Source organism: Orycteropus afer, unplaced genomic scaffold (genome assembly GCF_000298275.1).
Source record: "Orycteropus afer afer isolate SDZICR_OR568_19922 unplaced genomic scaffold, OryAfe1.0 scaffold00573, whole genome shotgun sequence".
NCBI lineage: Eukaryota > Metazoa > Chordata > Mammalia > Tubulidentata > Orycteropodidae > Orycteropus > Orycteropus afer.
The window spans coordinates 308,402-335,007 of record NW_006922160.1 but is presented as its reverse complement, the minus strand read 5'-3'; the positions used below and the strand labels follow the sequence as shown (position 1 = coordinate 335,007).

The 26,606-nt window shown below is 40.6% G+C and overlaps 1 protein-coding gene across 1 annotated transcript in view; it reads right to left on the bottom strand.

Moving 5' to 3' along the window:
- Window positions 1-539: 539 nt before the first annotated feature.
- SFXN1 (sideroflexin 1) overlaps window positions 540-26,606 on the bottom strand; it is a 62,136-nt gene continuing 36,069 nt past the window's right edge. The window contains exons 7-10 of the mRNA XM_007956036.1: window positions 24,934-24,983; window positions 7,508-7,557; window positions 6,706-6,753; window positions 540-636 (exon numbers count right to left, since the gene is read on the bottom strand). Coding sequence (XP_007954227.1) covers window positions 540-636; window positions 6,706-6,753; window positions 7,508-7,557; window positions 24,934-24,983 — 245 coding nt within the window. The remainder of the gene's footprint in view (window positions 637-6,705; window positions 6,754-7,507; window positions 7,558-24,933; window positions 24,984-26,606) is intronic.

Sequence of the window (26,606 nt, the reverse complement as noted above, 5' to 3'; positions counted from 1 at the left end):
AGGTGGCTTTATGCTAAAAATCCAAAATATACATCATCTACTTGGGACCTGTCCACTGCCCAAACTATTCTTAAGGGTAATATTTAGTTTGGCCTCAGAATTTTTGTCTTTTCCTAAATTACTTCTGAGATCTCCTTGATTTGAAACATGAGTGGGATGAAAATTCAGTATTTTAAATAGACTTACTTTTCATTGATTGATAATATTTATTGAATATATACTGAGCACCTACTCTATGCCTAGCAGTGCTTTTTAAAATCCTGGGTGTGGGCTAGGACATTATCTTTGAAAAACAATGACTATAAAAGCTATGGGAAGGGGATTTCTTTAAATTCCATGATTCAACTGGAAAGGCCCAATAGGTGTTGAGCACCTGGCTACACTAGGTGCTGTGCTGTGCCCTAAGTAGCAGCATTCCTCTACAAGGCTAACATGGCTCTTGATTAGGAGAACACAGGTCAAACAAGATTTTCCTTGTGACTATGCCTACACCAAGTGTGTGGTGGGCAGGATTAGCCTCAGAGGTTCCGTTTCCTACTTTATAATCCTTTGTTAAAGTACACACGTTGTAATTCAGGATAGTTCTCTTGGATCTTGGCTTGCAGGTCAGCCTCCAACCTTGTCACAGACATGGAACTGGGATTAGGGAGAAATGACAGAGTTATTATATGGTCATATGACATGGAAACCAGATCCTAGATGAGCAGGGAGAGGGGGCAGCAGTTGAGGGGCCTCCAAAGTTGAAAGTAGGGAAACAGAGTCCTGTCTGAAATGTGCTTAAGATGGCTGGAAACTGAGGGTCCTATTCCTTCCAGAAAATGAACTGTCACTAACAATCAAAGGAATGTACTGTTAGAACCCGACACCTAACATCAAGATACCTTTTTTTTTTACCTCTCGTACTATTAAAAGGTTAAAAACCACTCATCCGCCAGGGCTGTGTGATGAGTGACACTCTCAGACACTGCTGGGGGTGGGGAGGGAAGCTATCTGTGGTAATGCCACTTCCCAAGGAATATAATACAAATGCTGGAATATAATGCAATGCTCACCTCTAATAAAAAAATAATTACATATGCAGTCAATGGAATTTATAACACTAAAATGTGTTTACATGAAAAACCCTTTGTTTGATTATATTACACACACTTGCAAGAGCTCTGGTGACACAGTGTGTAAGGCATCTGACTGCTAACCAGAAGGCTGGCAGTTCAAACCCACCAGCCACTCCTCAGAAGGAAGATTGGGCAATCTAGTTCCATAGAGACAGCTTCAAAACCCAAGGAGGGGTTGCTAAGAGTCAAACTGACTAGATGGCAGTGAGTTGGTTTTTTTTTTTTTTGTACACACTTACTATAAATTTTTACAGAATATTAAGATGTATGAGTGATAACAACCACAACAAAAAACCCAAACCCACCAAACGAGTTGTTATGGAATTGATTTTGACTTATGGTGGTTTAGTGGATAAAGCATTTAGCTGCTAACAAGAAGGTCAGCAGTTCAAATCCACCAGCTGCTCCACAGAAGGAAAATGGGGCAATCTACTTCTGTAAAGATTTACCGCCTCAGAAACCCAATGAGGGTCACTATGCCTCAGAATAGACTTGGTGCCAGGAAGTTTTTTTGGTTTGTGATGATCCCATGTGTGCCAAAGTAGATCTGCACTCCATAGGGTTTTCAATGGCTGACTGTTTGGAAGTAGACTGCCAGGGCTTTTTCCAAGGCATCTCTGGGTAAATTCAAACCATCTTTCATTTAGCCAGTGCATTAACTGCACCATAATCTTTGTATATGCATTTACGTATATTTGAAAGTTTTGTATAAGTACACCTATTTAATCTTGTTTTTAAATTATAAATACATATTTGCTGTATAAAAAGTATAAAGGAAAATTGTCTAGAGTCCCTACTAAAAAGTTGTTATTAGTTTTTCCAAAATATTTAGTTTTTAATATAAGTGAGATGTGGTAAAGCGTGAGGTGAGAAAAGTCAGAATTTAAATCTGTATAAAACTATGTAAAACAAATAAAAGTACACAGAAAAAAATCTAGAAAACAAGACATTGCTAACAGTTGCTTTTTTCCAGGTAGTGGGACTTTGGGTAATTTTGAAATGGTGACAATGCTGCTGCTGCTAATGTTATTAGCATGTATTGATCATTCATGGGGCCAGACGTTATGCATTTTAATCCTTATAAAACTCTATAAAAACTCAAACCAAACCCATTGCCATTAAGTCAATTCTGACTCACAGTGACCTCCACAGGGTTTCCAAGGCTGTTTACCTTTGTGGAAGCAGACTGCCTCAACTTTCTCCTGCAGAGTGTCTGGTGGGTTTGAACTGCCCATCTTTTGGTTAGCAGCCCAATGCCTTAACCACAGCACCACCAGAGCTCCTTAAAAATCCTGAAAGCTGGGTATTATCCTAACTTTACAGCTAAGGAAACCTGAGGTTTGAGCCAGGTCTTTCTCAATCCAAACACTCAGCTGTATTTAACTGCCAAGCTATACTGCCTCTTTGTACTTTTGTTTTTTTCTGTTGATCTATAATGGCCTGTAATAATTATTATTATTTTCTAAAGGCCAAATCTGATTTTGGAATTCAAGTTATTCACACCTCAATGGGAAATGGGAAGTTTTCTCTTTGTTTTAGGAGAGTTTGTTTAAAATGGAAATAATCTGTTTGACAGTTGAGTAAAACCCATCTGTAAAACCACCTGGTTCTTATATTTTTTCTGTGGGAGGAAGTTAAAATAATGCTTCAACTTCCCTAACAGCTATAAGCCTATTCAGACTTTCTAATTTTTCACTGTTGCTAACATTTTTCTAGGACTTTGTACATTTCATTTGTTTCCAAATCTACTGGTATAATGATTCCTAAAATATTCTCTTAATATATTTTCAATGTCTGTTGACTCTATAATAATATGTCCTTTACCATTCAGAATATTCTTTATTTGTGCCTTCCCTCTCTTTGTTTGACTGATCTCACCAGACAATCGTCTGTTTTGTTGCTATTTTTTCAAAGAACCAACTTTTGACTTTGTTGATCCTATAATTTTTATTATGTTTTAATTATTTCTGCTCTTAATATCTCCATCCTTCTGCTTTTTTTCTCTAGCATTTCTTCTTTGTTTTTTTAAACTCAGGGTGGACATTCAGTGCACTGATTTTCAGCCATTCTTCCTTTCTCCTATAAACATTTAAAGCTATATATATATTTCTCTCAAAGCGACATTATAGCTGCTTCCACGAAGTCTGAAAAAGAGTGTTTTCACTATCACTCACTCATGCAGGAGAGTAGATAATTGTGGTGTATTCACACAATGGACTATTACACAGCAGTATAAAGAAATGTGGGAGCTCTGGTAGCATAGTGGCTAAGGCACTTGACTGCTAACCAGAAGGCTGGCGGTTCAAACCCACCAGCCACTCCTCAGAAGGAAGATGGGGCAATCTACTTCTGTAGTGATACTGCCTCGGGAACCCAAGGAAGGGTCGCTATGAGTCGGGTCTGACTCGATGGCACACAACAACAACATAAACAAATGTACTGTAGTTACAATAATGTGGATGAATCTTGATTATATGACACTGAATAGAAAGAGGAAGTGCCAGAAAATTATATATAGTTTGAAATGCTTCTATAAAAAATTCTGAAAGAAATAAAACTAAATAACAACATGTTAGGCACATATATATATAAACCAAAAAACCCCACTGTCATTGAGTTGATTTCAACTCGTAGCGATCCCCATTGGGTTTCCAAGGTGGTAAATCTTTACAGAAGTACATTGCCTCATCTTTCTTCTTTCTGTGGAGCAGCTGGTGGGTTTGAACCACCAGCCTTCTGGTTAGCAGCCAAATGCCACAGGCACTGCACCACCAGAGCTCCTAGGGCATAAATATGTGAGAAAAATTTTAAAATGTAAGAGAGCATGATAAATGTAAAATCCAGGACCATAGTTAAATCTGCAAGGGAGGTAGGATGAAAGAAGCCCATACAAAGAGGTAACTTATCATATAATGTTTGTCATAGGTTGGGGAGTGGATTCATGGATGGCCACTGTAGCATTAAAACAAATAAAATAAAAAAATAATTAAAAATTTAAGAACTAATAAAATAAAACAAGGTCATATTTATACCAATGAGGATAGTGTGCTATGAGCCAAGGAATATGACTAACTTTACTCTGTGAAACTGAAGAGCAAGAAAAGGAAAAAGAAAGAAAGAAAGAAAAACATACATTCAAATACCCAGACAAACAAAAAGAAAACAGACTAATAAGCTTCATTTTTAAATAGAGGAAGACAAGAGGATTCTTGGTCTCCCAAATGTAAAATCATGCATTCTACAAGGGCATGTGACTTCACGATATCAGTAGTGACAGAAAAGTTTTAATTTCTATACCTAGAGTTCAAATTAACCATAAAAATAAATGAGGGGTACAGGGAGGAAGTGAGAAGAGAGCTGTTACATTGTGGGAACTGTAGTCAATATCATGAGACAAAATATGTATGAAATGCTGTATGGAAAATGAATTTGCTCTGTAAACTTTCACCCAAATCACTATAAAAATTTAAATAAATAAAATATAATAAATGAGGGGGGAAAAAGATATGTTTTCTTCAAGCAAAATCTTTAAATGAAATTAAAGCCCAAGGAGAGAGCTTCTTTACCAATTTTCAAATCTAAAAGTCTTTTAAGATCAAATAGTAACAGCTACATTTATTAAGAGTTATTAAGAGTTATTGTGTATCAGACACTTTCATCAGCATTTTACAAACACTGTTTCTAAATCACAGAGAACAAGGCCAGCTGCTGGCAATGGTGTTCAACTGTCACACATTAGAGAAACAACCTTCTTCGGTTAAGCCTTGGATTCTGGGGTTTGTACAATTAAGTAGGGAAGATTTCTTCACTTTACAGATGAGCTTAGAGATCAGGCTGTGATGGCTCTGCCCTCTCCACGGGCTCACTTGCAGGTCTCAAGGTGATGAAGGATTCTCTCTCCCCCCGACACCTACATCCCTATGCAAGAGCCAAAGCAGCTGCCACTGAGTCAACTCTGATTCATGGCAACCCCACAAGCATCAGAGTAGCATTCCAGAGTGCTCGGAGTACTCCATAGAGTTCTCATAACTGTGGCCTTTGGGAACCAGATTTCCAGGCCTTTCTTCCAAGGTGCCTCTGAGTAGACTTGAACTTACAATCTTTTGGTTAGCAGCCAAGAGAGATAACCATTTGTACCACCCATAAACCCACTGCCATCAAGTTGACTCCAACTGAGGGCAACCCTATAGGATAGAGTAGAACTGCCCTATGAGGTTTCCAAGGCTGTAATCTTTACGAAAGCAGACTGCCACATTTTTCTCCTGTGAAGCAGCTGGTGGGTTTGAACCCCCGAGGTTTCAGTTAGCAGCTGAAGGCTTACCCACTGTGCCACCAGGGCTTCTTGTACCACCTGGGGATTCTTTTTATAAGAACAAAAACTGACTGCCCTCCAGTTGATTACAACTTATAGCAACCCTAAAGGATAGAGTAGAACTTCCCCATAGGGTTTCCAAGGCTGTAATCTTTATGGGAGCAGACTGCCAAATCTTTCTGCCATGGAGCAGCTGGTGGGTTTGAACCACTGAAGTTTTGGTTAGCAGCTGAGTGTTTTAACTGCTGTGCTATCTGGACTCCTATTCAAGAACCCAAATTCAAACCCACTGCCATTGAGTCAATTCCATCTCATAGCAAGCCCCATTGGGTTTCCAAGGCAGTAAATCTTTATGAAGTAGATTGCCCTGTCTTCCTTCCGTGAAGGGGCTGGTAGATTTGAACCACTGACCTTCTGGTTAGCAGTCAAATGCCTTAGGCACTGCACCACCAGAACTCCTTTATTCAAGAATGGGGGTCAAAGACTAAAGCAGAAGAGCAGATACAAGGTAGAATTCTATCAGGCAGAGAAAACCGATAAAGTTAGTTGTAGAACAGAACACCTCATTTGAAACGTACTTTGTAAGCTTAGGGCATTAAAGATCATATGTCTGGGACAGCTTAGCCCTTGAAGGAAATGCTAATACAAAGGCTGGGGCCTGGTAACATTAAAAAAGCAAAAACAAGAAGATGCTGCTTCTCTGTGCCTTCATGCTAGATTAGGAGGAGGCTGATGACCCAGATTTATATAATGCTGATTTAATGCCTGTCAATCCAGTTCTCACATCAGAGGCAGGATTCAAGGGCAGCTTGTGATAAAAGACACATGCACATTAAGGCTTTTAAGATTAAAAAATGAAGTAGGAAGAAGGGAAGCAAATGTACCAACTACCTCAGCTAAGTGCATGTAATTGCCATCTCTGGGGGTGACACTTAATTTTAACTTATCTGTATTACAGATGCATTTGCCAAGGGATTGGGCGACAATGGGCTATATTTAAATGTTTATAAGAGCATATTTGTACCAGAGTTAACCTGACTCTTTCTAAAGAATAAAACATTTTCAAATTTGATAGTAAGGAGTAGATAAAGAGCTGGTAAGGAGTTTTGAAATCAGACAGACTTGGGTTTGATTTTTGCCTCTATTTCTTTTACAGACTTTGGCTTCACTGTTCTTCAGTCGCAACTTCTGGCCAATGAAATGAAATAACAGCATCTGCCTCTGTGACTGTGTTCAGGATTAAAAATCATGATCATTCTGAGAGTAATGTATACATACCTTTTCTGAGGAAACAGAGCACAACAGAGAGGTGTAGCAAATACCAAACTTGAACAAAGAGAGAAAAGAAGAGTCAGTGCACCTTAGAAACAGCTGACTTTTCAGATTTTTTTTTTCCATTTTATTAATGGAACAATACCCTTTCTTTCTTTAAAGCATCATATTGCCTCACACAGATAAGTCCTGCTTGTGTAATTTTATTTCCTACAATTGCCAAAATAATGAGACAAAAAATGAACGATGCAATAGAAGTTTAAAAAAGAACCTCAGAAATAAGAGTCCCAGATGTTGCAGGTTATCCTAATGATGGTGTGCTATTGTTAGCTGTTGTTGAGTTGGCCCCTGACTCATGATGCTCCGATTCTCAAAGGAAAACAATGCTGCTCGGTCCTCCCATGATAGATTACAGACCAGACCATATGAGCCATAGGATTTTTATTGGCTGATTTGGGGAGGTATGTTGCCAGTCTTTCATCTTAGTACATCTTTGGAAGCTCCACTGGAACCTGTTTAGCATCATAGCAATATGCAAGCCTCTACCGGCAGACAGGTAGTGGCTGTGTATGAGCTATATTGGCTGGTGTCTCCCTCACGGAAGGCAACGATTCTACCACTGAACAGCCAGTGTTCTCCAAGACAGTGTATTATATCTAATTACTGGGACCCTGAATTCCAAATTGTTCTGGGTTAGTCTCATTTTTAAAACGTGTGTCCCGTATTATCTACCCTCACTACTACTTTTCATACACTGCACGTTTATCTTTAAAAAGCAATTAATGATGTAACAGGAACTTCTACTCACCAAAAGCCAACTAATCCAACTTGAATAGGGGCACTCATCCAGGGGAATCTCTGTGTTAAGAAATACATTATTTTGAATACTTTTTATATAGTCTTTTAGAGACAATCTCTTCTGCTGATGAACCAAAAGCAACCACTCCCCATCACAAGGTCCAGATGCATCGTGATTAGTGAAATTTTGGGGTTAACATTGCAAAAGCACATTAGCCTTGACCTCCCATAACTCTCTTTGATCAGTAAATGAACAGGCATGCAGAGATCAAGTCACTTTTAATTTTTCCCCCTTGCATGTACAATCTGAGTGATGCCTGACTATATAGAGGAGGTGGAGAAATAATTATCATTTAAATATAAGTTGACTTCCAGCTGGAGAAGCAGTGTGGCCTGGTGCCAAGGTCAGAAGTGAAATCAAAGTCAGTTACCATGGAATTGACTCTGACTCATGGGACCCTATGTGTGTCACAGTAGACCTGTGCTCCAGAGGATTTTCAGTGGCTGGTTTTTTGGAAGTAGATCACCAGGCCTTTCTTCCAAAGTACCTTTGGGTGGACTTGAACTTCTAACATCTCTGTTAGCAGCTGATCATGTTAACCACTCGCACCACCCAAGGACTCTGAAGTCTAATCAACCTGCATTCAAATCTTTGCCTTATTGTAGGGAGAGGGAGGCAGAGCCTAAGTTCTCTAAGCTCTGACTCCTTACCTTTAAAATAAGGATATCAAAACAGCTCCCTAAAGGTGTATGGGTAAAAATATACCAGATAACATTAAAAAAAACCACATTAGTACAGGGCCTGTAACAGAGCAGAAAGCTAAAAAAACTTTTTCAATTCCTATACCTTACTTTTCTTGGTTATAGTTACCATCAGTATGGTTGAAACTATTTCTGGCATAAAACCTTTTTGCTAGTTACATTTGTGTCTTAATGAAAATGAGTGAATTGTTCATTTTTGAAAAATAAATGCTGTTAGATTTTTTAGTTTTATAAAAGGTGTGGTACCAAAATTCATATAAAGAAATGGGATATATGGTCACCATATAAATAAAACCCAACCAGTTGCCCTTGAGTCAATATAACTCCAGGTGACCCCATGTATTTCAGAATAGAATGACATTCCATGGATATTCAATGCCTGTGAGCTTTCAGAGAGGACCCCTGGTGGTGCAGGGGTTAAGTGCTTGGCTGCTAACCCAAAGGTCAGTGGTCCAAATCCACCAGCTGCTCTGCAGGAGAGCAACGTGGCAGTCTGCTCCTGTAAAGAGTTACAGCGTTGGAAACCCTACAGAGAAGTTTTACTCTGTCCTACAGGGTCACTGTGCATCAGAATGACTTGAAGGCAATGGGTATTTTTGATTTTGTATCTTTCAGAAGTAGGTCTTTCTTCCAAGGTACCTCTAGGTGGATTCAAACCTCCAACCTTTTGGTTAATAGCCAAGCACATAGCCATTTGCATCACCCAGGGATTCCTATCATATAAATAAGGCCCTGGAAACAGCTGTGGTCAAGTTTTGAACTAGCTGGTAATGAAGTCAACCAAGTCAGTTCAGAGTCAGCACAAGCTGTCAACACTAATGATCCCAAAGAGGCTTGCATGAGAGGCATACTTTGGTCCCTGAGTAGAATCCTCCGGTGAAAAGGCACATCACAAGGGTCCACTCTGGGCGAGAGAGGCATGGACTAGAGGGGATGGGAGAAGGGAGAAAAGTCATCAAGAGAAGACAGCTCGACAGAAGTGAGGCAAGAGGGGTTCCAGCCCTCAAAACACAGAAAGGAAAGGAAAATGTTTTATCTTGGGCTCCTTCTGAGATGAAGAATCTTCTTAAGGAGAGGGTAGAACCTCACCCTAGGTTTCCCAGGGAAGGGAATCTAAATGCTGTGTGAATTCCTCTTGTGGGGATGAGCTGGAGCAGATCAGAGCAGCTTCCTCTTTCAAGTGGACTTTCGTTGATAGCAACAGGGCTAACCTGCTATCCAAAAGGAAAGAGCTGCCTGTAGTCTCAAAGATGGATGTCTGCAAATTCAGTGTGGACTCTGGCTCATGCAGAGGATTCTAACAGAAAAGCTCCTCACTCGCTATCTCTGGTAATGACAAGGTCTTGGAGGATTCCAATGTAACCTGCAAACTCAACCTGGATGTCATCCCTTCTCTAGTATCCCCTCTTGCCTATTTTATCCATCACTTTTATGCTCTTACACAAAGTCAAACCGGAAAAAAAGAAAAACAAAATACAGTTGCCATCAGGCAGTTCTAACTCATGGTGCCCCCATGCCTGTCAGAGTAAAACAGTGCTCCACAGGGTTCTCAGTGGCTGGTTTTCAGAAATAGATAGCCAGATCTTTCTTCTGAGGTGTCTCTGGGTGGACTGGAGCCTCCAATCCTTCAGTTAGCATTGGGGATCATTAACTGCTCATACTGCCCAGGGACTCCATACTACAAAACAAATACTTCTTAAATAGAACTGAGTCTGGGACTAAATTGATGAGATGTAGATGTTTTATCTTCCACTACATTGCTCTGATGGAGTAGTGCCTAAAGCATTTGACAGAAGACTGGGCAATCTACTTCTATAAAGATTTACCACCTCAGAAACCCAAAGCAGGACACTATCAGTCACAATTGACTTGATGGCAGTGAGTTTGATTTTTGGTATATACTGATAGAATGCCTCAGGCTGGGACATGTTTCGCTTAGCACAGAACTGTGTAAACAAGATATTTCAAATAAAAATTAAAGACAGTGATTATAAGTTTTAAAAAATATATATATTTAATGAATTCACTGAATTTAGTATTCAATGATGCAAAAAGCTTAAGAAGCTGATCTTACTCTAAATGTTTTTTCTCCTCATGATCTTTAACAACACACAATAAAATGCACATAATTAAAGTATGAAGTATGCTTTGACATATGTATATACCTGTGAAACCATAGCCACAATTAAGATAGTGAACATGTCCATCCCCTCCAAAATTTTCCATGTTCTTTGTGCCCTTTAGCAGTCCCTCCTCTTCCCCAAACGTCCTACCCCATTCCCCGGCAATCACTGATTTGCTTTCTATCACTAAAGATTAATTTGCATTTTCTAGAATTTTACATATGGGATCTACTTTATTGTATAATTATTCTGAGATTCATTCCTATTGTTATGTGTATCAATAGCTCACTCTTTTTTTGTTGCTGAGTTAAATATTTCATTGTATGGATGTACTGCAATTTATTTATCTGTTCTCCTGCTGATGACCCCCCCACCCACCCACACAATTTTTGGCTGTTACAGATAAAGCTGCTAAGACCATTTATGAATGTGACTTTTATGGACATGTGGCTTCATTTTTCTTGAATAAATACCTACAAGTGGAATGGCAAGATCATATGGTCAGCATGTGTTTAATTTAGTGATAAACTGCCAAACTATTTTCCAAAGTGGTTGTGTCTTTTGAAATTCCCACCAGCAGGATATGTGGATTCCAGTTCCTCTACATCCTCACTACCACTTGTTATGGTCAGTTTTTAATTTTAGCCTTTTTGATAGGTATGTAGTTGTAGCTCATTGTAGTTTTAATATCAAATTCCCTAATGACTAAAGAAATTGAGTATCTTCTCCTGTGCTTATTTGACATCTGTGCATCTTCTTTGATAAAGTATCCTTTTGCCCATTTTTAAAAGTGTGTTGTTTTTTGAATGAGTGTTACATATTCCAGATATAAGTCAGAATGTATACATATCAGATAATGTTTTGCAAAATTTTTTTCCCAATCTGCAGCCTTTTCATTCTCTTCCTGTGTCTTTTGATGAGCAGATATTTTAAATTTTGGATAAGTCCAATTTATCGATTTTTCTTTTGAGCACTGTGCTTTTTTGGTGGTGTAGCTAAGAAACCTTTACCAAGGTCTCGAAGATTTTCTATTATGTTTTCCTTTAGAAGTTTCATAGTTGTATATTTTTAACCTTAGATCTATGATCCACTGTGAGCTAATTTTTGTATAAAGTACAATCAATTCCCTACACACAGCTTACAACATTCCAGCCAATAAACTATCTGTAAGTCTTCTTACAAATTATGCTCTGTGTCGTCTCTGAACCTCTGTGGAGCACGTGTTCTTGGTCAGTCCTCTGTAAGTCTCTCCCCACCTACCCCAGTTTGGTAAGATACCTTCCCTGTGCCCTGTGCTATAATCACCAGGATGTATTGCATCATCTGTTTCTATGTCTCTCTCCCCTCATGTTATGTGCTTACTGAGAGCAGGGTTCATATCCTAGATCCATGACTCTACATTGGTAGTTCAGTGGTAGAATTCTCATCTTCCATGTGGGAGATCTGGGTTTGATTCCCAGGCAATGCACCTCATGCACAGCTTTTTGTTCGTCAGTGGAGGCTTGATTGCTGCTTTTACGCTAAAAAAGTTTCAGAGGAGCTTCCAGATGAAGATGGACTAGGAAGAAAGGCCTGGGGATCAACTTCCAAAAATCCATCAGTGAAAACTGTATGGAGCAGAACAGCTCAATCTGTAACTCAGCACAAGGACGGCACAGGAATGGGCAGCATTTTGCTCCTCTGTGCTCACCCTGTGGTGGGGGCAGAAGTTAACAAGGGCCTAGCATACTGACAGAATACAATAGGTCTTCAGCAAAGGACTGATGAATGAATGAATAAATAAACAAATAAATGCCACATTCACATTCAATTAGCAGACAATCCTAAAAATCTGTTCAGTAGACATAGAAGAGGAGCTTTGGTAGCATAGTGCCTAAGGCACTTGACTGCTAATCAGAAGGCTGGTGGTTCAAACCCACCAGCCACTCCTCTGAAGGGAAGGTTGGGCAATCTACTTCCTTAGTGATACTGCCTCGGAAACCCAAGGAGGGGTCTCTATGAGTCAGGGCTGAATCAACAGCACATAACAACAACAACAGACATAGAAGCCCATCTTTATTAAGGGAAAGATAAAAGAACTACAACCGAAGGAATGAGGCAAATATTCTCGGTCCCAAATCCTGTCAATTTCATTGCCAATACATGTGTCAGCAAGAATGACCTAATGTAAAGAAATCACAGGAACTAGTCTTCAAAGAGAGTTGAAGCATCATATTTTCGGCAGTGAATTTTTGGTTTACTGAAAAGATTTCCGTGAGTCACCTGCCCACAGCTAATGCTTTTTTCTAGCACTCCACTTGGGAGAAGATAAGGCGTAGGGGGAAAGATGAGTCAAGCTGAATGTTCCCCCAAGTACTGCCCTTTAAAAAAAGCCAAGAATGTTCAATTAGTTCTGTTTGTTGAGGAGCCTGGTCATTTCCAACATAAAAGCCTAGATAAGTACATCATAGCAGAGAAGCACCTAGGCTGCTGGAGCTGAGGGGGCACACAGAGGTCCTGTGGCAGCAGCTCCAGAAAGACTGACACCACCCACGGGGACACTGTGAGCTGCTAAGGAAATGATCTTGGGAACAATCATAAAAGGGTACAGTAAAGCCTGCCCTTTCAAATGGTATGTGAAAGTACTTTGGAAATGGAAAAGTAGGGATGTTAATATAAGCTCCTGTTGCCTATGTTTTAGGGAGCTTGGTAGCATAGTGGCTAAGACACTTGCCTGCTAACCAGACGGCTGGCGGTTCAAACCCACCAGCCACTCCTCGGAAGGAAGGTTGGGCAATCCTACTTCCATAGTGATACTGCCTCGGACCCCCAAGGAGGGGTCGCTGTGAGTCGGGGCCGACTTGACGGCACATAACAACAACAACATCCTATCAAAGAGGAGCTCTGGTAGCATAGTGCCTAAGGCACTTGACTGCTAACCAGAAGGTTGGCGGCTCAAACCCACCAGCCACTCCTCGGAAGGAAGGTTGGGCAATCCTACTTCCATAGTGATACTGCCTCGGAAACCCAAGGAGGGGTTGCTATGAGTCAGGGCCAACTCCATGGCAAACAACAACAACAACAACAACATCCTATCAAAGAGGGAACTCTGGTGGTGTAGTGCCTAAGGCATTTGACTGCTAACGAGAAGGCTGGTAGTTCAAACCCACTAGCCACTCCTTGGAAGGAACATTGGGTGATCTCCTTCCATAGTGATACTGTCTCGGAAATCCAAGGAGGGGTCGCTGAGTTGGACCTGACTCAATGGCAGTGAGTTAGTTAGTTATCCTATCAAAGAGTAGCTCGAGAAGACAAAGTCAACATTATAATGAAATGTGCAAAGATCTGGAGATGGGAAGCCAAAAGGGAAGAACACACTTGGCATTTCTCAAGAGGAAAAAAAAGGAAGAAAAACTTCAGGCCTCAAGTTGCACTACTGAAGGATTCTATGGGCAAAATCTTGAATGATGCAGGAAGCATCCAAAGAAGATGGAAGGAATCACAGTCACTGTACAAAAAAGAAATGGTCAATGTTCAACTATTGCAGGAGGTAGCATATAATTAAGAACCAATCATACCAAAGGAAGACGTTGGAACTGCATGGAAGGAATTGGCAATAAACAAGATTCAAGACAAAAATTACTGGTTGGATAGAGACTGGTGGAATCCTGGAGACTGTGGCCCCAGGTTATCCTTTGGCCCTAGGCATGGCCACTTCCATGGATTGGCTCTCAGACCAACAGTAGAAAGACTTACATGCAGAACACCTACCCCAGGGAGATGCATTCATCTATGCTAAGGAGATGCACTCCTTAGATCAATCAGCTCTATTTTTATCTATTTCTATCTCCCTTTCTCTCTATCTCTCTATATTTATGTTTTTCTATATCTATATATAGGAGCTCTGGTAGCATAGTGCCCAAGGCATCTGACTCCTAACCAGAAGGCTGGAGGTTCAAACCCACCAGCCACTCCTTGGAAGGAAGGTTGGCAATCTACTTCCATAGTGATACTGCCTCGGAAATCCAAGGAGGGGTTGCTGTGAGTCAGGTCTGACTTGACAGCAAATAACAACAACAATATTGAGAAGAATAGGAATTACAGAACATTTAACTGTGCTCATGAGAAACCTACATACAGACCATGAGGCTGTTGTTAGAACAGAACAAGGGGATACTGGTTTAAAATCAGGAAGTGTGTGTATCAGGGTTGTATCTTTTCACCATATTTATTCAATCTGTATGCTGAGCAAATAATCTGGAAGCTGGATTATATGAAGAGGAATGTGGCATCAGGATTGGAGGAAGACTCATTAACAACCTGTAATACGCAAATGACACAACTTTGATTGCTGAAAGTGAAGACGACTTGAAGCAGTTACTGATGAAGATTAAAGACTGCAATATGCATAAAGAAAACAGAAGTCCTCTAAACTAGACCAATTGGTAGGAAAATACGACCTGGACAACTGACTGGAAGAGATCAATATTTGTGTCCATTCCAAAGAAAGGTGATCCCACAGAATGTGGATATCACTGAACAATATCATTAATATCACATGCAAGTAAAATCTTGCTGAAGATAATTCTAAAACAGGTGCAGCAGTGTATTGACAAGTACCAATAAGCAGCATCACAATAAATGGAGAAAAGATCAAAGTTGTCAACGATTACATATTACTTGGATTCACAAACACACCTATAGAAGCAGCAGTCAAGAAATCAGATGTTCTGTTGCACTGGGCAAATGCTGCTGCAAAAGACCTCTTTAAAGTGCTTAAGAGCAATGATGTCTCTTTGAAGACTAAGGTGCACCTAACCCAAGCCATGATATTTTCAGTTGCCTCATATGTACATGAAAACTGGACAACACAAAGAAGAGTTGATGCTTTTGAGTTGTTGTGCTGGCGAAGAATGCTGAAAGTACCGTGGACTGCTAAAAGAACTAACAGATCTGTCCTGGAGGAAGTGCAGCCAGAATGCTGCTTGGAAGCGAGAATGGCCAGACTTTGTCTCACCTATTTTGTTCATGTTGTCAGAAGGGACCATTCCCTGGAGAAGGATGTCATGCTTGGTAGAGTGGAAGGTCAGTGAAAAAGGAGAAGACCTTCAACAAAATGGACTGACAGTGGCTGCAATCACAGGCTCAAGTATAGCAAGGACTGTGAGGATGGTGCATGACCAGGCAGTGTTTCATTCTGTTGTACATAGTGTTGCTATGGATCTGAGCTGAATGACAGCACCTAACAACAATAACAACATCCTAGGCAGCCTGGGTAGCACAAATGCTTAAGCACTTGGCTACTAACCAAAAGGTTGGCAGTTTAAATCTACCCAGAGGCACCAAGGAAGAAAGACCTGGTAATTTATTTCTGTAAGAGCACAGTTATGGAGGTCTGGAGCACAGTTTTATTCTCACACACATGGGGTCACTATGAGTTGGAATCAACTCGACTGCAACTGTTATTTTTGCTATACCTTATCAATTAAGTTCTATTGTCCTCCTTACCTGGGCAAAATGGAATACAGGTATGGGTTACTATATGTTCTGTGAAATGTGATGTTATGTGGTTTGGACATTGTATGAACACTGTATTATATATAGTAGATACATTTGTATATGTTTCATACATATATATCAGAGTAACCCTACCCTCACCCCAAGCATGCTGCTCTGGCTCTCCATTAGCATCGAGAGCCTTGGGGTTTGCAAACTTGCACCTGTAATTGGTTGCCTCTGGGCACCCAATGGTTTCCAAGCAGTCCCAGGGAGCATACCATGGCCCAGCATCTCTCTGCAGGCACCAACCTGTGGTATAGCCAGGCAAGGTATGGAGTGGCCAGGGAAGGTATGAGCCAGTGGCAGCAGTAAGAGCCACACTGTCACTGTGGCTCAGGGGCTGCAAGCTGCTCTATGGCTGAACTGCTGCAGTTAGGCCACAGGTGCTGCAGTGTTGCAAACCTGATGCTGGCCTCCTGGTGCCCTCCCAAGCAAGCCTCTCCTCTCCTCCCCAAGGACATATATGCAGATAGATGTTGCCCTAAAGGATATTATGTGGCACATACCAGTATTTAAGCATAATAGCAGTCCTGAACTTGGGATAGTGAAAGGGCATAGGTACTTGATGATAACCTGGTTGCTACTGAGTTATTTCTGACTCATGGAAACCCATATGTGTCAGAGTAGAACCTTGCTTCATAGGGTTTTCAATGGCTGATTTTTCAGAAATAGATTGTTCTGGTTACCTGGTGCCACTCTCACAAGAATATACCACAAATGGGATGGCCTTAACACACAGGAGTTTATTCTTACAATTTGGAGGCTTTAAGTCCAAGTTCAAAGTGCCAGGCTCTAGAGGCTGGGTGAAAGCCCCTCAGGCTTGGGCTACAGCTCTGCCTCTAGCTCCTGACCCACTGAAGCTAGAGGCTTTTCTTTACTCAGACAGCTGATGGCTGCTGAGCCCACCAAGCCTAAGGTTGACAAGTAATAAGGCACAGTCCTGATGTTACCAAATCACATGGCAGGCCATTAATTCATGTCCATTGTAAGTCCCAAGGTCGGCAGAGCATGGCAGGCTGCTAAACAATGACACAGCTACATGCAGGGTTCAAGGGGCCATAAGCTAGAGACCATTCCCAAAGCTGCTGCTTATATATGGGAAGCAGACCATATACCCAAAGGCAGCTACTGAGCTGCTCACAGTAGATTCCACCATGGAGTTGATTACCAGTCTCATCATGGGGAATACTACATCCAGCTGCCCAGCCACTCAAGCAGGCCTAGCCAAGTTGACACACAAACTGAACTACCACATAAGATATTGCCAAGCCTTTCTTCCAAGGTGTCTCTTGATTGACTTGAACCTCCAACCTTTTGGTTAGCACCCAAGCACATTAACCATTTGTATCATCCAGGGACTTCTAGCAGTATGCAGCCATTACTTTTTCAAAGCAAAATCTCCCACAGAAGCCTGAAGAAGTATAGCTACAATCAGATCCCCTGTATCTAAGGAGGCTCTCAGATTGATTGGTCTGCCCCTCCTGAGATTTGAACAGGGGGTGCTGAAGCCACTGGCCCCTTCCTGCTCCAGGTGAGGCCCTGCATGGAAGGAGTGGGTCAGCAGAGGGCTTCTGTGGACATCTCACTTTCAAGTTATTACTGAAGGCCACCATAGCCAGCTAAGCTAAGAGGGGAGGAAAATCAATGTTTATTCATTTTATTCTGCAGAAGTCTGGAACTGCGTGGCAATGAGCTAAACCAAAAAAATCAAACCATCAAGACAACTCCAACTAATGGCAACCCATGTGTGTCAGAGTAGAATTGTGCTCCATAGGGTTCTTAGTGATGAGGCTGTTTGCATTTTTTGCCAGTTCCTTCCTGCATATGAGAAATGCCAGGATTTATCTACAGCAATTTTCATCAGTCATAACAAGACAACTATGTAACATGCCCACATATGTCTCCTGTCCAGTCAATGATTAGTTTAATACCCCAGAAGGAGTTCAAAGGCAGAGAGAAATTGCAAGAATGAAGTAACATCTTCATTTTATATGCTTTCATCTCACATCCCACATGACCTGACTTTTCAGCATCCATGTAGGCTGAAAATCATTCTTTCTTATGCAATTCCTGGAACAACAAGAGGAATCAGGACACATAGTAGCACAGCAGTGTCCCCAGTGTCCAAACAATGGAGCCAAACTCTGTGGAATAATGTCTCACTGGTAATGGACAGTGGACAGGAGATGCTAGCCTCTGTTCCAGAACCATGCTGCCAAGATCCTTCTGCTAATTGGGTGTTATGTAGCATTTGAGAGGCACAGTGAAAGGAACAGGAAAGCTTAAATGCTAGGGATGTTGGGAAAGGTAACCTCCAATGAGTTCATGGTCACATGCAAATTTGTGACAATTATAACCTTGTTATACTGCTCGTATGTGGCTCGCTGAGTGACCCACATTTATTATTCCTCCCTTGCAAAAGCTGTCACTTTTACATCAGACAAATTAATATAAGATGACAATTTCCAAGCCTTAGAAAGCTGGACTTGCCCTGAAAAATCCAATTTTGCTTCAATTAATCAGGAGAGATGGTTTGGTTTATTAGATATGTTTCCTGATTTCCTATTGCTTTCAAAGTTCCCCAGGCCAAAACTTTAAGAATTTTAAATAGTCAAGAAGTTTGCCAACTACCTGGCAAGTCAAAAAGTTGTTTAGATCAATATACACCCTAGTAGAAACACTATAAACATAAAGACTTATCTGATCAAGAATCATCAGAGAATAACATAGGCAACAATTTGATGTTTATAAAGTTTTGGATCACAAGATTGGTCAATTATTACCAGGTGTATGGAGCATGATGTTGATGGTTCCCACTGTAAATTTATTATATAAGTCTTCCTCAAAGCCTAAATCACCTTCCACAAGGCAAGCAAGAATGGACAGAGAAAGGCTGTGGTAGTTAAGGTTATATGTCAACGTGGCTAGGCCTGGTTTTGAGTGGGTAGGCAGCTGAATACATTTATTTCCCATGATGAGACCAGTAATCAACTCCATATGGTCTGCTTCTGAAAGTCTGTAAGAAGCTTTGAGAAGCTTTCAAGGTTTCTGGCATGCCTGGATTCTGCATTTAGCTGAGTCTTCATTAAGCAGCCTGCCATGTAGCCTGCTGATCTTGGGACTATTTCTGGACTTGAACTAGTGGCCTGCCATGTTGCTTTATAATTTTAGGACTGTGTCATTTCACTTGTCAACTTTGGGTTTGTCAGCCTCAGAAGCCAGCAGCTGCCTGAGTTAAGAGATGCTTCTAGATTCAATGGGCTGGGAAAAAGAGGCAGAGCTGAAGTCCAACATTGAGGGGCTTTCACCCAGCCCCTACAGCTGGTACTTTGAACTAGGACTTCTAGCCTCCTAAACTGTAAGAGAATAAACTCCTGTTTGTTAAAGTCATCTACTTGTGGTTTTCCTGCAGCAGCACTAGAGGACCAAAACAAAGGCTATAAGTTTTTTTTTTTTTTTTTTTTTTTACAGTTTACCTGAAAGTTTACCTGAGATATCAAGTTGGTAAATTCCAAATCATGACATACTTTGGTGATTTTAACATACAGTCATTGTTCCAGCACATGCACTAATCCCTTAGACACTTTAAATAGTTAACAATCTTTTCTCAGACTTTCAACACCAGAAATAGACTTCCATAAAACTTTTTTATGAATCCTCAAAATGAGAGCTCATTGAAGTAGGCATAATGACTAATGAGGCCACCATTAGATTTTGGTCCGTACTACCTTTACTGCTTAAATATGAGTTGTTGTTGTTATTATGTGCTGTCGAGTCAGACCTGACTCATAGTGACCCCTCCTTGGGTTTCTGAGGCAGTACCTACTTTGTATTATTAAAAGATAGAGTATTTGGTTTAAACCTGTGATAAGACTATCAGAAAGACACAAAGAAGGTACATGGGGAATCAAAGGGTTTTCAAAGACTTTGATTTGGCTTCCTGCAGTGGCACAGGGTTTTGTGGATCTCCCCAAGGTACCACCAAAGTGCAAAGGGACCTATATGCCACTACAGAGCCACCAGGATGTTCTTGTGTACATTTCACATTGACATGTAAGATTGCTAGCGGCAGCAGTTCCAAAAACTAAATTTCAGGGAATATAATTCCTCACTTCCCCAAAGCTTCCAATGTAATGTGTACTGTAGTATAAAATAATGTAATAAAAAACCCAAAATTAATAGGGAAGAGAGTGTCCCCTTTCCCCTATGGGGGTTGGTGCATTGGTATGTAACAACCTGAACATGTCCTTCCACGAGGCCCTCAATATTACTACCTCTTAATAGTATACTTGCTTAATCTAATTTTTCAAAAAATATAACTTAACTGAAAGTGTTGATGAAGTGTTCCCTTAGTGTTTGCCTTAGTTTCCCAATTTGGAACCCACAGGGAGTATGCTGTTGTTGTTAGCTGTTGTTGAGCCAGCCCGTGACTCACTACCCCATTCACAATGGAATGAAACACTGCCTGGTCCTGCAGCATCGCCATGATCGGTTCCTGATTAAACCATTGTGATCCATAGGGCTTTCTTTCGTTGATTTTCAGAAGTAAATGACCTTTCTTCTGATTTTGTCTCAGTCTAAAGGTTCCACTGAGACCTGCTCAGCATCATAGCAACACACAAAGCCTCCACTGACAGACAGCTAGTGGCTAAAGATGAGGTGCACTGGCTGGGAATCAAACCTAGGTTTCCTGTGTGGAAATGGAGAATCCTACCATTGTCTTAGTTCTCTAGTGCTGCTGTAACAGAAATACCACAAGTGGATGACTTAACAAACAGGAATTTATTCTCTTATGGTTTAGGAGGGTAGAAGTCCAAATTCAGAGTGCTAGCTCGAGAGGCTGGGTGAAGGTCCCTTGACTTCAGCCTTCAGCTCTGCCTCTTGTTCCAGGCCCACTGGAGCTAGAGGAATCTCCTAATTCAGACAGCTGCTGGCTGCTAAGGCTGATGAACCCAAGGTAAACAGGTAAAACGGCACAATCCCAAGATCTGTAGGCAACACAGCAGGCCACTGGTTCAAGCCTAGGAACTGGAGATGAGACTCTACCAAATACAGGATCCAGATGTGCCAAAAAGCTAGAGAGCTTTCTCAAAGCTTCTCCTTATAAAAAGGAAGCAGGCCACACCCCAAAGGCAACTACTTAGCTGCTCACAGCAGATTCCACTGTGGTAGTGATTGTAATCTCATCATAGGGAATCATTCAGCTGCCCAGCCACTCAAAGCCAGGGCCCAGCCAAGTTGACACACAGCTTAACTACTACAGCAACCCTATAGGACAGAGTAGAACTGTCCTATAGGGTTTCCAAGGCTGTAAATCTTTATGAAAGCAGACTGCCAAATCTCCCTCCTACGGAGTGCCTGGTAGGTTCAAATTGTCAACCTTTCAGCTGACAGCCAGCTTTAACTACTGTGCCACCAGGGCTCCTTTACCACATGTGTATTTTTTGGGGACATAATGCAACCCTTAATAACCACTGAACTACCAAAGCCCTCATAGGAAGTAAACATATCTGTTGGGCATTTAGAATTCTACTAATAACTGAAACTATTCAAAAAGCGCTTGGTCGGTAAGTGATGTCCTCTTTTCAGAGCTTTATAGTAGCCGCTCATTGTTACAGTTCTGATTCTAAGACTCCAAATATTTACCCCAAAAAGCTTCCCTTATCACCTTAAAGAACTTGTTCTTACCAAGAGGAAGCTGACCTCTTTCTCCTGGCAGATAGAATAATGTCAGTTTCCAAAAAGAGTATGAGCCAAATGAATCACCCTATCCTACCATCTCATACTTGTTTTAAGAATTGGAAAAGTAAGGTTATGCATAAATAATATGATAGCAAATCATGGAACCTATAAAAAACAATGTAGAAAGAATGCATATAGTGCCATGGGATTGCTGGCTTACAATTTCATCCTGTAATATTTTAGATGCAGGAAGCATTAAAGATGGAAATAATACAGAGTCACTATACAAAAAAAACAAAAACAAAACAAAAAACTGGTCAACATTCAACCACTTTAGGAGGTAGCATGTGATTAAGACCCAATGGCACTTAAGGAAGAAGTCCAAGGTGCACTGAGAGCATTGGTGAAAAACAAGCCTCTAGGAATTGATGGAATAGCAATTGAAATGTTTGAACTAATGGATGCCACACTGGAGGTGCTTACTCATCTATGCCAAGACATTTTAAGACAGCTACCCGGCCAATTGACTGAAAGAGATCCTTATTTGTGCCCATTCCAAAGGAAAGTAACTCAACAGAATACAGAAATTATTGAACAACATCATTAATCTCACACACAAGTAAAATTTTGCTGAAGATAATTAAAAAAAAAGTTACAACAGTAAACTGACAGAGAACTGCCATAAATTTAAGCTGGATTCAGCAGAGGATGGGGAATAAGGAATATTATTGCTGGTATCTGATGGATCCTGGCTGAAAGCAGAAAATAGCAGAAAGATGTTTGTTGTTGTTGTTGTTAGGTGCCGTCGAGTCGTTTCCGACTCATAGTGACCCCATGCACAGCAGAACAAAACACTACCTGATCCCGTGCCAGCTCCACGATCCCTGCTATACTTCAGCCCATCATCACAGCCACTGTGTCAATCCATCTCTTTGAAGGCCTCCCCCTCTTTCGTCGACCCTTCACACCCTACCAAGCATGACATCCTTCTCCAGGGAATGGTCCCTTCTGACAACAAGACCAAAATAAGTGAGACAAAGTCTGGCCATTCTCGCTTCCAAGGAGCATTTTGGGTGCACTTCCTCCAGGACAGATGTGTTAGTTCTTTTAGCAGTCCATGGTACTTTCAACATTCTTCGCCAGCACCACAACTCAAAGCATCAACTCTTTTTCGGTCTTCCTTATTCATCGTCCAGCTTTCACATGCATATGAGGCAACTGGAAATATCATGGCTTCTGTCAGGCACACCTTAGTCCTCAAGAAGACATCCTTGCTCCTCAGCACTTGAAACAGTTCCTTCACAGTTGACTTTCCCAATGCTACACGTCGTCTAATGTCCTGACTGCTGCTTCCATTGGCATCGATTGTAGAACCAAGCAACGTGAATTCTTTCATGTTTAGCTGTGTTCTATTGACTACATAAAAGCATTTGACAGTATGGATCATGAAAAATTATGGATAACATTTTGAAGAATGGGAATTCCAGAACACTTCACTATGCTCATGAGGAAGCTGTACGTAGAAGAAGATGCAATTGTTCAAACAAAACAAGGGAATACTGCATGGTTTAAAATCAGGAAAAGTGTGCATCAGGGTTGTATCCTTTCACCATACTTATTCAATCTGTATGCTGAAAAAGTAATCTAAAATGCTGGACTATATGAAGAATGCGGCATCAGGACTGGAAGATAACTCATTAACAACCTCAGATATGCAGGATATGCAGATGACACAACTTTCTTGCTAAAAGTGAAGAAGACTTGAAGCACTTACTGATGAAGAACAAAGATTCCACTCTTCTGTATGGATAACACCTCAACATAAAAAAACTAAGATCCTCATAATTGGACCAATAAGCATTATCATAATAAATGGAGAAAAGACTGAAGTTGTCAAGGATTCCATTTTACTTGAGTCCATAATAACATTCATGGAAGCCAGGAAATCAAACAACATATTGTATTGGGAAAAATCTACTGCAAATGTTCTCTTTAAAGTGTTAAAAAGTAAAGATGTCACCGACTAAGGTGTGCCTGACCCAAGGCACCTTGGGTATTTTCAATCATCTCATATGCATGTGAAAGCAAGACAATGAATAAGGAAGAATGAAGTACTGATGCCTTTGAATTGTAGTCCTGGTGAAGAGTACTGAATACACCAAGGACTGACAGAAGAATGAACAAATCTGCCTTGGAAGAAGTATAGCCAGCACATTCCTTAGAGGTGAGAATGGCCAGAATTCTCTTGTGCTTTTTTCATGTTATCAGGAGCAACTAGTCCCCGGAGAAGGACATCATGCTTATAAAGAAGAGGGTCAGTGAAAAGGAGGTAGACCATCAATGAGATGGATTGACACTATGACTGTGACAATAGGCTCAAACAGCAACAATTGTGAAGATGGTGGGTAGTGTTTTTTTTTGTTGTAAACAGGGTTGCTATGAATTGGCATGAACTGGACAGCACATAACAATAACAACAACAATATTTTCAGACCTTGAAGAGAGGTGGCCAGTAGATTCATGAAGTATTTGAGATGATCACCAAATATGGGAAGAATTATTATTTAGGAAGTTTTAATTTATGGGGATGGTAAATTTGGCAAAGGATACTGGTGATGGTTGCACATGATTGATGTAACTGATCTCACTGAATTGTATATGCAAAAAATGTTGAACTGGGTAATGCTGTGTTGTCTAGATTTTTACAACAATTAAAAAAATATACACTAGGGTACTAATTCAATGTTCCATGAAGGTACTGCTACAAATTATTATTTCTATCCATATAGAGTATGGATGTTGTTGTTGTTGTTGTTGTTATGTGCCGTCGAGTCATACCTCACTCATAGTGACCCCTCCTTGGGTTTTCAGGCAGTATCACTATGGAAGTAGATTGCCCAATCTTCCTTCCGAGGAGTGGCTGGTGGGTTTGAGCTGCCAGCCTTCTGGTTAGCAGCCAAGTGCCTTAGGCACTACCGTACCAGAGACTTTTAAACACTTCATACACATAATGACTTCTAATCACAGAAACACATCATTCCAAATTCACACCATTTACTCATTTTTACCTAGGGAAGCATCTAATGACAAAGGTAAGTGTATAACTGACTGAAACAGAAGAGGGCAGCAGTTTTCATTTGTGAAAGCTTTTTTAAATATCTGAGATTAGAGATAAAATCTTCTTAGAACCATCTTTTTTACTTAAGTGTCTGAGAGAGACTGCCCTTCAAATTTGCAACTCACTATTTATATAAAGAATATCCTGTATAGTTTGAAGCCTAAAAAAGGAATCGAAAGGACTGAAATGATGACAAATAGAACTGAGACTTACCTTTAAGAAGGCTTTCTTTTCCAGGGTGTTCATGATAAATGGAGGGATCGCTGAAAGTAGTAAAGAGAGGTCCATGAAATTTTTATTTAATGTCTATTTTCAGCTGACATTTTTTTTCCCCAACAATTTTATGAAAGGCTTATTCTGCTTTTAGGTGATTTTCATACTGACAGAATGAACACTATTTGCAGTAATTCTTTAAAATACTTGAATACTTTTTTTTAAAAAACTTACTGTTTCCATTTCTTAGATTTTTGAAAAATCAGATATTATGGATTGAGGTGTGTTCCCTAAAAATATCTGTTGCAAATCCTAACCCACACACCTGTGGTTACAGTCTCATTTGTGACAGGGGTTTCTTTATTATGTTAATGAGGCAGGGTTAGTGTAGGATTTTTTTTTTTTTAAACATTAATTTCTTTTATTTTTTTTAATTGTGATTTGGGTGAAGATTTACAGAGCAAAGTCACTTTCCATACAGCAGTTCACATACACTTTGTCTCATGACATTGACCACAGTTCACCACAAGGCAACAGCTCCCCTCCCACTTCCTCCCCATAGTTACCTATCCCCAGCGTCCATCCCTCCATGCACTCCTGTACTCTGAGCTGTCTCCCTGTGCATAAGCAGCCCTTCTTTCTCCCATGATTGTTCTCTCCAAGGAGTGTATCTACCTGAGGTAAATGTTCAACTCATATGCCTGTCTTTCGTTTGGCTGGAAACCATGGGTGTGGGTTCAATTCCAGACCTGAAGGGCAGCTAGGGGCCATAGTCTCAGTGGTTCCACCAGGCTCTATAGGACCAGCAAACCTGGTCCCCTCCCTTTTTTTTTTCTCCAAATGATTTAGAGTTTTGTTCCACATTGTTCTCCCTCTCTATCCAGGATCTCTGTAGGATGTGTTTTAAGTCATCTCTTCTTAGATATAAAAGGAGCAGATTAAGCAAGCTGAGATAGAAGATAGGAGTCATGCTGCATGAAGACCACCAAGGAACTGAAGAACAGAAGCTGAAGAGATAAGGACATTCTCTAGAGCCAACAGAGAGAAAGTCTTCCCGTAGAGCTGGTGTCTAATTTCAGACTTAAGCTGTGAGAAAATAAGTTTCTACTTGCTAAAGACTCTTACTTGTGGTATTTCTGTTATAACAGCAATAGACAGCTAAGACAATTAGCCAGAAAGTTTTAGAATCTTGAAAAGAGCTTTATATTTGATTTGAAACATGCAATAGTACAAACATCAGGAACTTTTCCTTCCTATACTAAATAACATAGATGCATCACACCCTGAGGTTATAGGTTGAGTTGTGTTCCCCAAGAGTTAGGTTTAAGTTCTATTCTTGTATCTGTAAGTATGACCTTGTTAGGAAATAGGGTCTTCTTTTGTCATGTTAATGACATCATACCAGATTAGGTGGGTCCTCAACCTAATCCTTTCGGAGTAGTATCATTTTTTAAAAATTTTTTATTATTTTACATTTTTTTAAAATTGTGATTTGGGTGAAGATTTACAGAGCAAATTCACTTTCCTTACAGCAGTTCACATATACTTTGTCTCATGTCATTGACCAGTTTACCACAATGCAACAGATTCCCTCCCACTTCCTCCCCAAAGTTACCTCTTCCCAGTGTCCATCCCTCCATACACTCCTGCCCCCTGAGCTGTCTCCCTGTGCA